Source organism: Lissotriton vulgaris, chromosome 1_1, assembly GCF_964263255.1.
Source record: "Lissotriton vulgaris chromosome 1_1, aLisVul1.2, whole genome shotgun sequence".
NCBI lineage: Eukaryota > Metazoa > Chordata > Amphibia > Caudata > Salamandridae > Lissotriton > Lissotriton vulgaris.
The window spans coordinates 1,425,784,701-1,425,798,534 of record NC_141685.1 but is presented as its reverse complement, the minus strand read 5'-3'; the positions used below and the strand labels follow the sequence as shown (position 1 = coordinate 1,425,798,534).

General features: G+C 40.3%; 1 protein-coding gene across 1 annotated transcript in view; it reads right to left on the bottom strand.

Annotated features, from left to right (window-relative positions):
* Positions 1-678: 678 nt before the first annotated feature.
* The window catches only part of LOC147750636 (lysosomal alpha-glucosidase-like), an 817,641-nt gene continuing 804,485 nt past the window's right edge, over positions 679-13,834 (bottom strand). Inside the window, exon 23 of the mRNA XM_086967236.1 lies at positions 679-826. Coding sequence (XP_086823362.1) covers positions 767-826 — 60 coding nt within the window. The 3' untranslated portion in view covers positions 679-766. The remainder of the gene's footprint in view (positions 827-13,834) is intronic.

Sequence of the window (13,834 nt, the reverse complement as noted above, 5' to 3'; positions counted from 1 at the left end):
CTTGTTTCATTTGCAAACAGCCCGATGCTGCAAATCGGGCCACTTGCAAATTAAAACAGCTTTGTGCATCTGGCCCCTAGTTAATCTTTACAAAAGGATGCCTTTGAAGTCTATCAGACTCAATCCACAAAACACTAAATGAATTCTAATTAGAAACCACACAACTCCAAATTCAGCAAAGATTGGCTCTCCTTAATTTGGCAAGAAAGTAAAATGACTAGGATGGTGGATTTATATCCATCTTTCTATGCAATGACAAACCATGCAAACCGCAAAATATGCAAGAGCTAACCGGAATCTGTGATTCACTGATTATTATTTGTTTTCTTGTTAATAAATGTGTCAGACTTTGACTGGTATGTGAGCAGATATCCTTCAATAGACCAAGGGGCTTTCTAGAGTACTGCCTGCACTTCTAGTTGCTTTTCGTTGCTCACACATCAGTAACAGACATCAGGATATTTCAATATTACACTTTTTTAGAATATCTAAACCTCGATAAATATTGCCCTCCTATTTCTGAAATGTTTATCATGTCATATATACAAATCCTTGGATCAAATATGGTGACAGGTTTGTGATTGCAGTTTGTCATTAAGTTCCATGTACACTGCAGTATGACACATTTTTAAGATTCATATCACAGTTCAACAAATGGCTAATAAATAAAGCCTCACATAGGACAACGATTCCACTTTATTGCATAGATAAGAATGCAATTTCAACACATACCATCAGGAACAAAATACAAACATGTGTTCCCAGTTTATTGGAACTGAATAGTTAGTGCTGAAGACAATTGCACAGAAATCCGTAGAGTGAGTTCCTGAAAATGAATAAAAAAGGATACGTAGTTAAAATCGTGTACACATAACACCATTTCGCAGGTTGTTCAAATAATTGAGCATTACGTACTACATGGTTATTTTTTCTACAAAACCAATGAGAATCGAGTAGCTTGAAAATATGTTCCCATCTACTTTCGACAGTGTTGACTATACTTACAGGTACAGAAATGATGTGACAACAGAGGACCACATTTTTAATCAAAGTTGACAAATTATGCAGCAAGAAAAATCAATCTATGTAACAAATTTCTGACAGTTTTAGTTCATTATCTTGTAGTGTTAACGCACACTAATATGAAGAAGTCCCAACAGTAAACTTGGTACAAAGGTTTCTCTAGAAAGACCGATGCACGATAGGTGTATTTCATCTTACTAGGAAGCTAAGAAATACAAATTAATTATACTGTCCCTCATATTTCCTAGAGTAAAATTCTATGAGTAAAACATATAAGGTCATAGAAAGTGTGCCTTTTTTATTCTGCACCATAAGTACTGCTCTTCAGTTTCGATTTTAAATTGTGTCCATACTGTAGCAGGTAGAAACGCCTCTCTACATTGAAAAACAGCATTATGTACCAATATTTGAGCATTACATAATTACAATGTAAGTGTCATTTTGGGACACATAGTAAGAATAAAGATATTCAGACCTTAAAAAGAGAAGTAACATGTTTGGGATATTTCTGTACTGATTGCCCTCTTGAAACAATTGCCTGTTTTGTGAACACTGTCTCTGGAGTATTATGAATTTGTCTGAAACTGAAGTAACTGATATTTTCAGTCTGTTCGGATAGCATTAAATATGTCCGTACTGTTCATATGCTGTTTAAGCTGTACATTAATGCGCTTCCCACAGAAACAAATGGGAACGTTGATAATGCATGAGCAACTATTTCTCCTAACCAGCAGGAGTTTAACACTGGAATACAAAAACCAACAAGAAAAAACTGACAATTAACCTTTGGAAAGTGCCTGCTCCTGCACTGCACTAAAAGTGGAGCAGCTGTTTTATAACATTTGATCTGAACTTGCATGACAAAGAAGGAATCATTATCTTCGAATTACATTTAAGCATGCTCTAAATTTGTATATGCTGCCTTAAAAACCTCTTTCCCGGTCCAACAATTTAGGATATTATCACTGTCTGGGCAAAGATTTTACATCGTTAGGCCCGATTTCATACTAGAATACAGCAATCAGGAATTGAAAGGTGACTGTTGACTTTTGTTAAGTTTCTTCAACGGCAATACATCACACGTGATGCATTTATTTTTAGTATATTTTGATCTGAAACTTATGTTTTTGCAGCAGATGATGTAATGTGTGGCCAGTGTAGTAAACAGTTGGATGGAAAACGCAGCAGCTACATCGTTTAATTCCATTGTCCGTGTAAATACCGTCAGACTGGAGATGAAAAAACCCAACAATGAAGAAAAATTTCAAAGAATAATGAATCGACATATATTTTAGTTTTAGGTCACTATGACGACAAACATTACAATTAAAATTATATATTTTACTATTTGGTAAAAAACAGGAGCGTGACAATTAATGTGTAAATGTTTTTGAAAATGTTGAGGAAGGATTCGGGTAATGGTATGAAATAGAGTTATGTTTATATTTTACAGTTAATAATGTTAGGGTAAGGTTAACTGTTAGGAATAGGGTTACACATTGTATGAGAGTTGTTAAAAAGTTTGGAATAAAAGTTACATGATTGTTGTCACCAAAGAGTAATAGGAAGCTTCATCAAGAATCTTTCACTAAGGTGTTTACATAATGGTATTTCATCACTTAAGCATTCTTATTATAGGGACTTTACAAGGGTGTTACATAATTAAAGCATTCTTAATTGTGTGCTCTTTATAATTTTATTTCATATTTAAAGGAAACATTCATTGTAGATTCTTTATATTTGAGATAAACTACCCTCTTTATAAGGTCACAGTACTGTGTGGTGACTGTCAATATCCTTATGATTTGCAGTCCGGGTGTTATAATATATAGGCCATCTCATCACACATCCTTGAAAAACCTTTGTATGTTTTTTCTTCTTATGAAAGCGATACTGTAATTACAGATAGTATAATTGTAAATTGTATTTATATAGAGCTTACTAACCCTGAGAAGGTGCTGGAGTACTTTGCAATTAGCATACTAATCCAGAGCCCAGATTTAAAGGTAAATAAGTAATAGGTAAGTAATATGTGATTCCTTTTTGTAATAGGATTAGTTGTGATCAGGTTGTTAAGTTTGTGCTCATGAGATGGCATGCATACATTTGCTCTAGTGTTTTGAATAGGGATAGAATGATTGAATTTTAGTAATCAATGGAAGATACACGATAACAGGAGTGGTGGACCTGTGTGTCAATTAGTGGGATTAATTGCACAGAAAATAGGGAAGAGTCTGGAAAGCATGTTTTGGAGGACTTAGTTTACAGAAAGGTTTGGTATGAGTCAGAGAGTGGAGAGAAAAGAAGAGGTGGAAGTTATTTTTGACTTATTTAATTCGTTTTTAAATGATTTCATTTTATTTTTATATATAAATATATTTTGTAATAATCAATACATACATGTATAGTCATGCAAACACTCATCTAAATATATACATATATATGTTCAAATATACAGATACATTACACATGGCAATTAGCAATTTCTCTATGCAAGGACATTTATATATTACCTATTGGCGGTCACCTGTAGGTAGCTATAGTTAGGACCTAGCTTCTATAGGAAAAGCATTTTTTGACTTGACTATATCTTTGGCGCCTTTGATGAAACCTTACTAAACTTTCCTGTGCCAGTCATTCTAGTTGTGAATGGAAAGTTGCAGGGTGATCTGTCAAGCGGGGACCAAAAAAGGGGGGGGCTCAAAAAAAGTGTGTTTCCTATGTTAGTTCCCATAGGAATTTTAGACACAGCTACAGCCCAAACCGCTGAACGGAATTACACCCAATTTGGCAGAAAGGTAGCTTTTGGTTCAGAAAGCAAGTTTTTGGCAATTTGGTGTAAATCTGTTCAGTAGTGTTTGAGATACTAAAGAAAACCAAATTTATTTATCTAGGGACACGACCACTCCAAGACTCCTTGCGATCCTGTGCAGAGATCTGATTGGCTACCAACACTTCAACCAGGAAGTATTGCATTCTGGAGGTCATTAGTGGGTGGTTATAGTTAGGAGCTATTTTCCATAGCAAAAGCATTTTTTGACTTATGACTCTGGTGTTGTTTGACTAATCTTCAAAAAATGTTCCCAGAAAAATGCCCTCCTCTGTCTAATTTTGCATGTAAAGTTTTGGAGAGATCTGTCAAGTTGGGGGTGAGAAAAATGGGAGGGGGTCACAAATAGTGTGTTTCCCATGCAATTTCCCATAGGGATTTTGAACAAGACTCCAGCCTGAACCACATTTGGCGGAGAGGTAGCCAGTGGTCCAGAAAGAACCCTTTTAGTGATTTCATGTAAATCTGTTCAGTAGTTTTCGAGATAATAAAAGAAAACCAAATTTGTATATCTAGAGGTGCAGACCCTCCACAAATTCAACAGATCTCATGCTTAGATCTGATTGGCAGCCATTTTGGGACTCAGACTCAGCCGAGTCCCAACACAAAAAGTTAAAAGTAAAGAAAAAGGAGCAGGGTAGTAATACCCTGAACCCCTTGGTCGGGTGCTGTGGTGCCCTGGGGACCCATATGGGCCCAAAAGTATTTTTCTTTAAATGTTGCTGCAATTGTGCTGTGGATTTGTGAATCCATGGTAAAACTGAAAAAAGCCTCCTGTGTTTGTTACTTTTTAAGCCCCTGGGTGGGTCAGATCCCAGGGGCACATACGAATATGTACATAAAGTCTTCTCCCTACAGTAGATCCCCGCTTCTTCATCTCTGACTGATCTCCTCCATCCCTTTCCGAGAGTTACTTCACTATGCTGCCCTCTAGACAGCTGAGTGCTTGAGTGTAAACAAAGCGCACATGTGGGCTAGGAGCACCCCGAGACCGTAGAGTGGTGTGTCTGCAGCTCCACAACACTGCCTTAAACTCTCTCTGGTGATGACTGCGATGCCTCCACACTGAGTGCCTCTCTGTTTTCCCACACTCCTGTCTAATGAGCAGTATGGGAAGTGCGAGTGCAGCAAATCTCTATTTATCTGCCTCAGTCGTCCAAGTGATTGTGATGTGCTAATTTCCCCCAAAATGTAAATTTGCTGGAAAGTAATTTTTTTACAAATGAACAGAGTTAAGGGTAAGTATGATCAGAGTAATCCTGGGTGGTACATAGCGCACCGTTTGGTGCTAATTGATTTTATCACTGTGTGGCCGGCTGAATAAAAGAAGGGGAGTGTCTGAAGCGTCGCTCAATGGATTTGCTTTCTTTTCATTACAGAAATTTTCATCAGGTGAATGCGATCTTCAACCCGACCGAAGTTATTGTAAACAGAGCTGCATCAGCACGCAGGTCACAAGTGGCATCACAATGTGCATGGGAGCTTCAAGTCCCACACAAGAACTGGTGCTTGCCCGCATCTTTAGCCCCCAGGAGGCTGCACTAACCCTGACTTGTGTGTTCAGCATGATTTAATCACCATGTTTTACCTTGGCCTGACTGCGACATAGACAATGTATTACCACACTTTCCGCAATCCTACTACCTCCCTCGGCGCTCACTTTCTTGGAAGAGGGTACCCCTTTCTCTTCCTTCATCCTTCAGGGTGGGGCTCATTCAGCCTGTCCTCTACCATGGAGAGGACTTTTCTCCCTTTGTGCTCACTCATTCCTCCCTTCAGCCTCTGGTCTGGGGCTGGGGTGAAATAACTCTCCTTATGGCTTGATAATGGCCCACTACCAGCCCCCTATTCTATTCCTCTCCTAAATTTGAGTACCTCCCCAGCTGTTCTTGTCCACCCTGTAGCTGTCACTTTCTCTATCCTGCCCCGTATGTTCCCCTTCGAGGGCCAGGTTGTGGACCCCAGCCTAATCCCACATTGACAGCTGATCAGCCATCTTCTTTACTGATGCCCTTGTCTGATGCCATGTGCTTCCCAGCGTGCCCTGAATGGCCCATCTGCCCAGACCTGGCTTTCTCCTCCCACATACTGATGGTGGCATGGTCAAGGGCAAGGAATATCTTCCATTAGTATAGTGGCACCGCGGCTCAGAGGTCTTAGGGGCCACTGAATCCTGATTATTGCTGTGGTTGATAATTGAAAAAGCAGCTTTTTATGGTCACCAGTGCCTGTGACATTGGCTATGCTACTGTGGTTGCTGCTGCTCCTCAAGGTGCCTAATATCCCAGGCCGTTCTGCCTTGCCTTGTCTAAGATCACCTCTCCGCTGTGCCCTGTGGTTAAACAAATGCACAGACAGTGCTCTCGCCTGCAGATTGCAGGGGCTAAATTCCCAGGCAACTCTTTCACCAGCCTTTAAAATACATGTCTGCAAGGCAGAACCACAGGTCCAGACTAATTCTATGGGGGAAGAGTGAGTTTAGAAAAGCGACTGACTTAGGCACAGAGCACCCCACATAGCCGAACTAATATCAGGACTCGTCTCTCACACAAACTGAGCTGAGCATGCTAGTGGTGGGAGCCTGCTCAAAGAAACTATTGCCTTATGTATGTACAGATTAATGAAAGAGCCATTTAAATTTTAGAACAAGTTGTTGAGGTGTTTTTTTTTCAGAAAAGGCCAGCATGTCAGTAAAGACATTCTTGAAAAAAATCATGGAGAGAATTGTACGTATTTGCATATAAAAACATGAAAACAATATTGGTCTATTCTTCAAACGTAATCCATTATCGTCTGTATATGTTCATTTAAAGAGAAGACTATTGGCTTTAGAGAGCGAGAAATCTGAGCTGTCAAACTTCCAGTGGCACCTTGACAACTCGTGCCTGGCAGGACTCTAGTGTACCTACACTGCCCGCCCCTTCACACCCTGTCCAGTCCAAATCTGTGAACCCGCTGCCGGCTGCTTTATGTTCCCCTTGACAGGCAGATGACAGTACATGCTGCTGTCCAAATGCATTCACAGAACATGGATATTTGTGATAAAGAAGGAGCACTTGTCTGTCAGTGGCGCATTGTACCAGAATGGCATGGCAGGAGGGCAGAGTGGCCAGTTATTTCCACAATATATGATTGCATTTTGGGGAATATATGCTCCCATAAAGGCATCTCGGCCTCAAATATTTAAGCTGTGCTCTTAACGGTATAGAAATCTTATTAATCAGGGAGATCAAATCCTAGAGCTGAATGCCGATTGGCATGCTAATGCTCATGGAAGACAGGGCACTTAAAGGGAAATCCTTACCGCTGGCTTTGTGGAGAGGTGGCTTCCTATAACGGTGGGTATATTTGGGTGAAATGTCTCATTTTTTAGGAATCGTGCTGCCTGTTTAGGTTGAGACAGCAGCAGCAGCTGGTAGAGGTGCTGTTGGGCTTCCGTTAGCCCGCCCTCTGATGGTGTCCCCAGGGCCTAAATACAACCCCCTTCCCAATTACTAGGTAGATAGGCTCCGAGGGATGGGGTCCCCAAGGCCAATATTGACCATGGGAGGGGACTGCATTGCCCCCTCTCATTTCAGAATTTGGGTCAATGATGTCATTTGAGATGTCATCAGTGATGTCACTAACCATGTCATGAGTGATGCAATATGTGAGGTCATAAACAATGCATTGCGGGGACGTAAGTTATAGTTAGCTCAGGCAACTATAACTGCTGAATTTCGATGTTTTTGCGCATGTATAATCTGAGCATAACTATAAAGTCCATGTAAACACTTCTGAAGAAACAGGCTGCAACACAGCTTGGGATCAGAATGCAAAGTAGTCTAGTGTCTAAGCGCAACTACTTGGTAATGCATTTGGGCCAGGTCGATCCCGGTTACCGGCTTTTCTCACAAGTACGAGCATCATTTTGTGCATAATATTTATATCATAACAGGTTTTCCATGATGACATGTAAAATAAAAATAAAAGAAACACTATACATATAAAGTGCACGATAAAGACTTTTTAAATGAATCTCACAACATGTTTATATTCAATGCAATAAAAAACTCCTGTTGAATTCATTTTTGAAAGTCACAATAATTTTCAATAACAATGTAACGTAATCATTACTGAAAATAACATTCTGTAAATCAGTACATTAATTCAAAAATAATTTTCATGCAAGTGCATTTGCTCCATATTGAACGATCCGCATGTAGAACAGTATTATGTTAGCTTTAAATAAAGATCAAATGGCCCAAGTGGGCTAATGACTGTGGGGTCTTGGGGGGTGTTGGAATCACTGTATAATACACCTAGGGCCAGATGTGCGACCAGCAAAATAGCGCCTCACAAATTGTGACTCATTTGAGACTCGCAATTTGCAAGGTGCTATACGGCATGTACAACAGTGCGTTTAACACTGTTTGTGATTCCCAATGGGGTCGCAAATTGCGAGGTTCATGAATATTAATGAGCCTCTCACAATTTGCGAGCTCTTTGGGAATGGCAGGTCCTCCCAGGTATGATGGCCTGGTGGGCTCTGCTGACCATCATGTCTGGGACTGCTTTTAAATAAAGCAGGTTTTTTTTTATGCTACCCATTTTCCTTAAAGGAATGAAACTTTTTTCTTTCATTTTTTAAGGGCACCTGCCTGCCCTTAAAAAATACTTTCAGAGCCGGTCACAAAGGGGAGCGGGTCCCCTGGGGACTTCCAACTTGCGACTCCATTACCACCCTCTTGAAAAGGGTGTTAATTTGCAAGTGTTTTTCAACCGCAGTTGCGGTCGCAAAACATTGGCACATGGCTCTGTGGGCACTATTAGGAAGGGAAGGCCCCTTCCTAATAGCGAGTCGCAAAACCTATGTTGCGGGTCGCAAATAAATTGTGACTCGCTAAATAGGCTTTGTACTTAGCCCATTAGGTTTCTGCATGCGAAAACGGTTCGCAAACCCATTGGCGCATGCAAAACCGGGTTGTACATCTGGTCCCTAGTTCACCCATGCACAGTGTAACAAAATTATTAAGTTCTATATAAAACTCAAGTGAGCTATTGACTGTGGGGTCCCCACTTTTACCACTATGTGAAATGGGTTTATGAATGTATCTGTGCCATATTTGATCAACTTAAATGCAACGTTCTATACACTCTGATCAATTGCAGTAAATTTAGTTACTCAATCTTGTATATTACCAATCTTGTACTGATACCACTGCAGCTTACATGTACTTGTACACCTCAGCACAACCAAAAGGAGAACCAAATTTGTTATAACATTATTGCAGTAGGTACCCAAATCATATGTATAACGGAACAATTTTGAGAGATTCTGAAAATAGAAGCTAAATAACATACATTCAAAGATGTATGTGTAGATCTTCTTCAATATTCAACCCGATGGGTGTCTTGGTATTGAAAGAGACTCAAGTCTCCTTAGCCGTTGTTGCCTGATATATATATTTATGTGTGTGTGTGTTTGTGTGTGGGTGTGTGTGTGTGGGTGTGTGTGCGTGCAGGTGTGTGTGTGTGTGTTAGACAGTTTGGTGCTCTTAGTGTGGGTGCAGGAAAACGGCAGGACCAAGCCATTCAAAATTAAGATACCAATGTGTTGCAAACCAGTAAATTGAATAGATGGAGGTGGCCACTGCCACTCAGCATGAAGGAAAATTAGTGCTCTGTCTCCCCCTGCTGAATGGTTGAGGCTCTGGTGCGCTGTGACTGTAAGTTGGCGGCTAACCAGCCAATTACCAGGAGGTAAGAAAGGGAGGGGAGAGGGTGCTATAACATTGAAGAAGGCAACTAGAGAGGCTTTGTGGTCCGGAAATAGTTCATGACAATGTATTACTCTTGGAACTAATTATTGTGAATCACTTGTTTGGCACTATGACATCAGACCCCGAAGTAATATTTGAGATATAATATTGTTTTATTCATGCTTAACATGGAAACTAAGGGAGCAAAACAGAATGCAGCCACTGCTCTGTTATTTGCAAATAATATTAGATCAACCAAAGCAGTAAAGACAATAGATAGAAACAAAAAACATAGATGTAAGACTAAAACTGCAGAATTGAGAGAGATTGGCAAGGAAGGAAGTTAACAAATGGGGGGAAGATTTCAGTCTTAAGCGGTACAATTCTGAGAGGATTATGCATTTCTCTAATGCTAATCCATGGCAATACTAGTATGAAATTATTACAGGAATAGGGAAAGTATATCCTCAAATCATCATTAGGACTAGTGGAGATTCTAACTCAACATGCAAATGAGAGAGACAGAGCAAGATCTTGCCACACTGGAAATCACGGAAAAACTAAGAAAATTGAAAACTGATGTCAATGAACAATAGACAAATATGAAAAGGTAGTCAAAGCAAGAAAACATACCAAATTTCAAAGAGCCACGGAAGATTACGAGCATGGCAAAAAGTTTACATTTGTAAAAAGATCAAATAAATTGAGGAAGAAGGAAGAAAGAAATGCTACATTTAACTATACTTGGAACAATTGGGCAAAGAGCTATATCAGATACAGATATGAGCAAAGGAAAGGGACGTCAAACAAAATAAAGACCCTTGATATACCAAGCTCTCTTTTTCAGACAAGATGTGTCTCGCCCACCAGCAACAACAATGAGAAAACAAAGGATGAGGCCCCCCAGTGACTCAGGAAATTACAGTGGTAATTCTGTCATTTCCTGGAACATGACAGAAACTGATTAGGTGGAGAACAATATCACGACAAGAATTTGCCTATACAAATGTATTCACAAAGTGAAATCAGCAACATTTGTCACAGTGAGACAAGGAAATGGTGAAGCCTCCACAACCAAAACTCCAGCAAGGAAAAACAACTTACCAGCTGAGGACCTTACTCTCCAAAGAAATCTTATACATTTTGAACAGAACTCTTCCGAAGAAAATGAAAAAAAAAGATTCATAATATTGTGAGGCTTTACAAGTCACCAGCAGGGATTCCTATTTTACCACCAGGAGATAAAATTGATTTATTAGACAAATTAGCAATCTGAGTCCTGGATAAAATGAAAGGATCTCTTGCTGAAAGAAATCTAACCGAAGAAGAAAGAAAATCACTGGTAACATTACAACAAGACATAACTATGGAAATACAAATTGCAAACAAAGGTGGAATTATCATAATCATGAACAAAGAGGATTATATTCAACAGCAGGATGCCATTTGTCAGATAACAGATACTAAAAAAAATAAGTGAAAATCCAACACCTAACCTAATGAAAGAACTGACAGACAAATTAGAGACATTAATTGATCTTGATCTGATTGATGAGGATGAATGAAAGTATCTGACTGTAGAACACCCTACAATGCAAACAACCTACTTTCTACTGAAAATCCATTAACATTTTTAAAAACACACCAGGCAGTCATACAGTTTTCTGGAAAGGATCATTACATGAACCCATCTCAAACTATATTGATCACTTTTTGGCACCCCTAGTCTTACCAATTACCTCAGAGATACAGGGGATCTATTGAAGCATCTTCAAAATACACCATGGCAAAGTGCCTACATGCTCATATCAGTTGATGTGTTTTCACTATTTACCATCATTGAAGATCATATAGGATTACAATCCTGTGAATACTTCCTGGGAAAAAGGAACATCCACCTACATCATCACAACAGCATGCTCATAGGCATGATTAAAATGTGCTTTAACAACAATTTCTTCTTATTTGCTAAACAGATTTATACTCAAACATGCTGCCCAGCTTTGTGATTTCCATTCTCACCAAGTTACACCAACCTCAGGATGTGTTGGTGAGAACAAGAAATTGCATGGGCCAGTGACAATTAATCATATTGTCATGTGTTTTTTATCATATGGAACGGAATAGTGGGAGACTTTGAAACATATTTCAAAATCTTGAATAACAATCTAGCAAATGTAAAGTTTACATACAACATAAGGTTGACTAGGGTGACTTTCCTGAACACAAAGATCAACCTGCAAGATAATAAGATATAGGCAGTGTTGAGCTTGAAATTCCCATCCCTGCAATGTATTCGTTTCATGCTACATTAGGTTAGCAGCATGTGGCTAAATGGATGCCATTTGTATTCACCTTATGCAACCCACTGAGTTACACCCATAATGTGCAGGCTTCAATTAGCAAGTGTGACTCCATTTTACATTGCGTAATCCCTAATAGGCTGCTTAGACTGTGCCTGAACTAGGCCCCTTTACTCGTATTGCTTGCCTCAGCAGAACACTGTATTTTGTTAATATTTTCTCATCTGTTCAAGGCGGTTTCTTAACTTACTTATGAGTAGGCCATTCTGCCCTTGTATATACCTATCCGAATGTGTAGTTTCTGCTCCCACGTTAGGAGAAGCTGAGACCCAGCACAGTAGCCTTGAATCCCTGATAACATATACCCATCTGGCAGGTGTTAGCTCATCCTACTGTGCCTCTTTGTTTATGTTCAGCCCAGGCCGGTAGTTTCCATTGTGGGCATGGTTGAAGGCTTCTCAGGAGGAATTATTACTCACTGTAGACTGTTGGGGGCCAGTCCCTCTGCAGACATCTTTGGGTGCAGGTCATGATGGACTCATTTGCAGAGTATTGCTAATAAAGATGTAAGTTTGTATTCTCTACTGTCTGACCAACTCTTCATTCTTGGGAAGGCATAGCAGGTGGTTGTAAGTAACCCGGGTGGCCCCTGAAGGCCACTTCCTTCAGTTTGGGCCCAAACAGAGACCCCTCAAGGTGATTAATTTGCAGGGTCGGGGTGCGTATGGTCAGTCGGGCGGATCGGGGTACCCCATAAGATCAAGCATGGTTCTCGTAGCTGCCCCGCTTGTCTGATCGGGCGACACCTTGTCTAGTGGTCACTGGCTGGGGTCCTGAGAAGGTGAAACCTTGGACTTGACCGTTTGGTCCGAAGAGCCGGCAGTGGAGAATAATTTGACTCAACCTGAGTGCACCAGGTGAGTGTTTTAATTCTTGGAAACTGCCGCCATTCTTGAACGCCATGAGCCTGCGGGCTGTGTCTTGATACAGTCTACTGACTGCCTCATCGCAGTTTTTAGACTGCCTCGCTTGAATGGCACAAGCTGATGGGCTGTGGCTTGGTACAGTCTTTTGGGCTGTTTTAGTTTGAACGTGGTGGGTTTGCGGACCCTTTTAAAAGATACAGAGTGTTTGCGAACAATCTGCCAGAACAACTGGTAATTTAGTTTGTTTTTCCTCGCAAAAGGTCTGAAGCTAGAGCCTGCCTTCTTAAACTTGGTACAGCCTCTGGACTGCAGTGGGTGATTTGGGGACCGTCTTGATTTGGTTCCTGAACAATTGTTCTCTTGTTTATTTTCCTTCTAATATTTTCGTTGATGTTGTATTTGTTCGTTGGGGACTGTGTATGTGTCTTATGTTAAGATGCCTTGTTTAAGTAAGTTTGAATGTTTTGGATGTCGATGTTGTTCTACTGATGCTCGGTTGGAAGAGAGCCAGCCTGCACCTCCAGAGAGTTCACCAAATTTTCAGGTATATGTTAAACACGGTATTGGCCCTATTATATTTAGCACGTTGTGGCATAAATATACCAGGGACAATGCTGAGTTACAGTGGCCGCTTACTGGCTCGTTTGATGAACAGAAATTGAATTTCTTACAGGATAAATTATTTGCTAAAAAGAGCAGGCAGACGATGTTTGATTCTCTAAGAGTATGGCAGAATGAAGAAAAAAAGCAGCTACGTATGAGAGCAGAGAAAGAGGCCCGGAAGAGACAGACGCAAACTATAACACAGAGGGCAGTAGCATATGAGAGGGAAAAGATAGAGTACGGCATAGAATGGGCAGGTAGAAAGTTGTAATTACAGATTGATAAATGTTATGTTACCAGAGAGGAAGGTGATGATTTTGTTGAAGAACTATTGGATTCTCACCTCCCACCTCCTTATGCCCCTGAACGGATATACCCGACATCGCACTCTCCGGCCCCTAGTGCTGC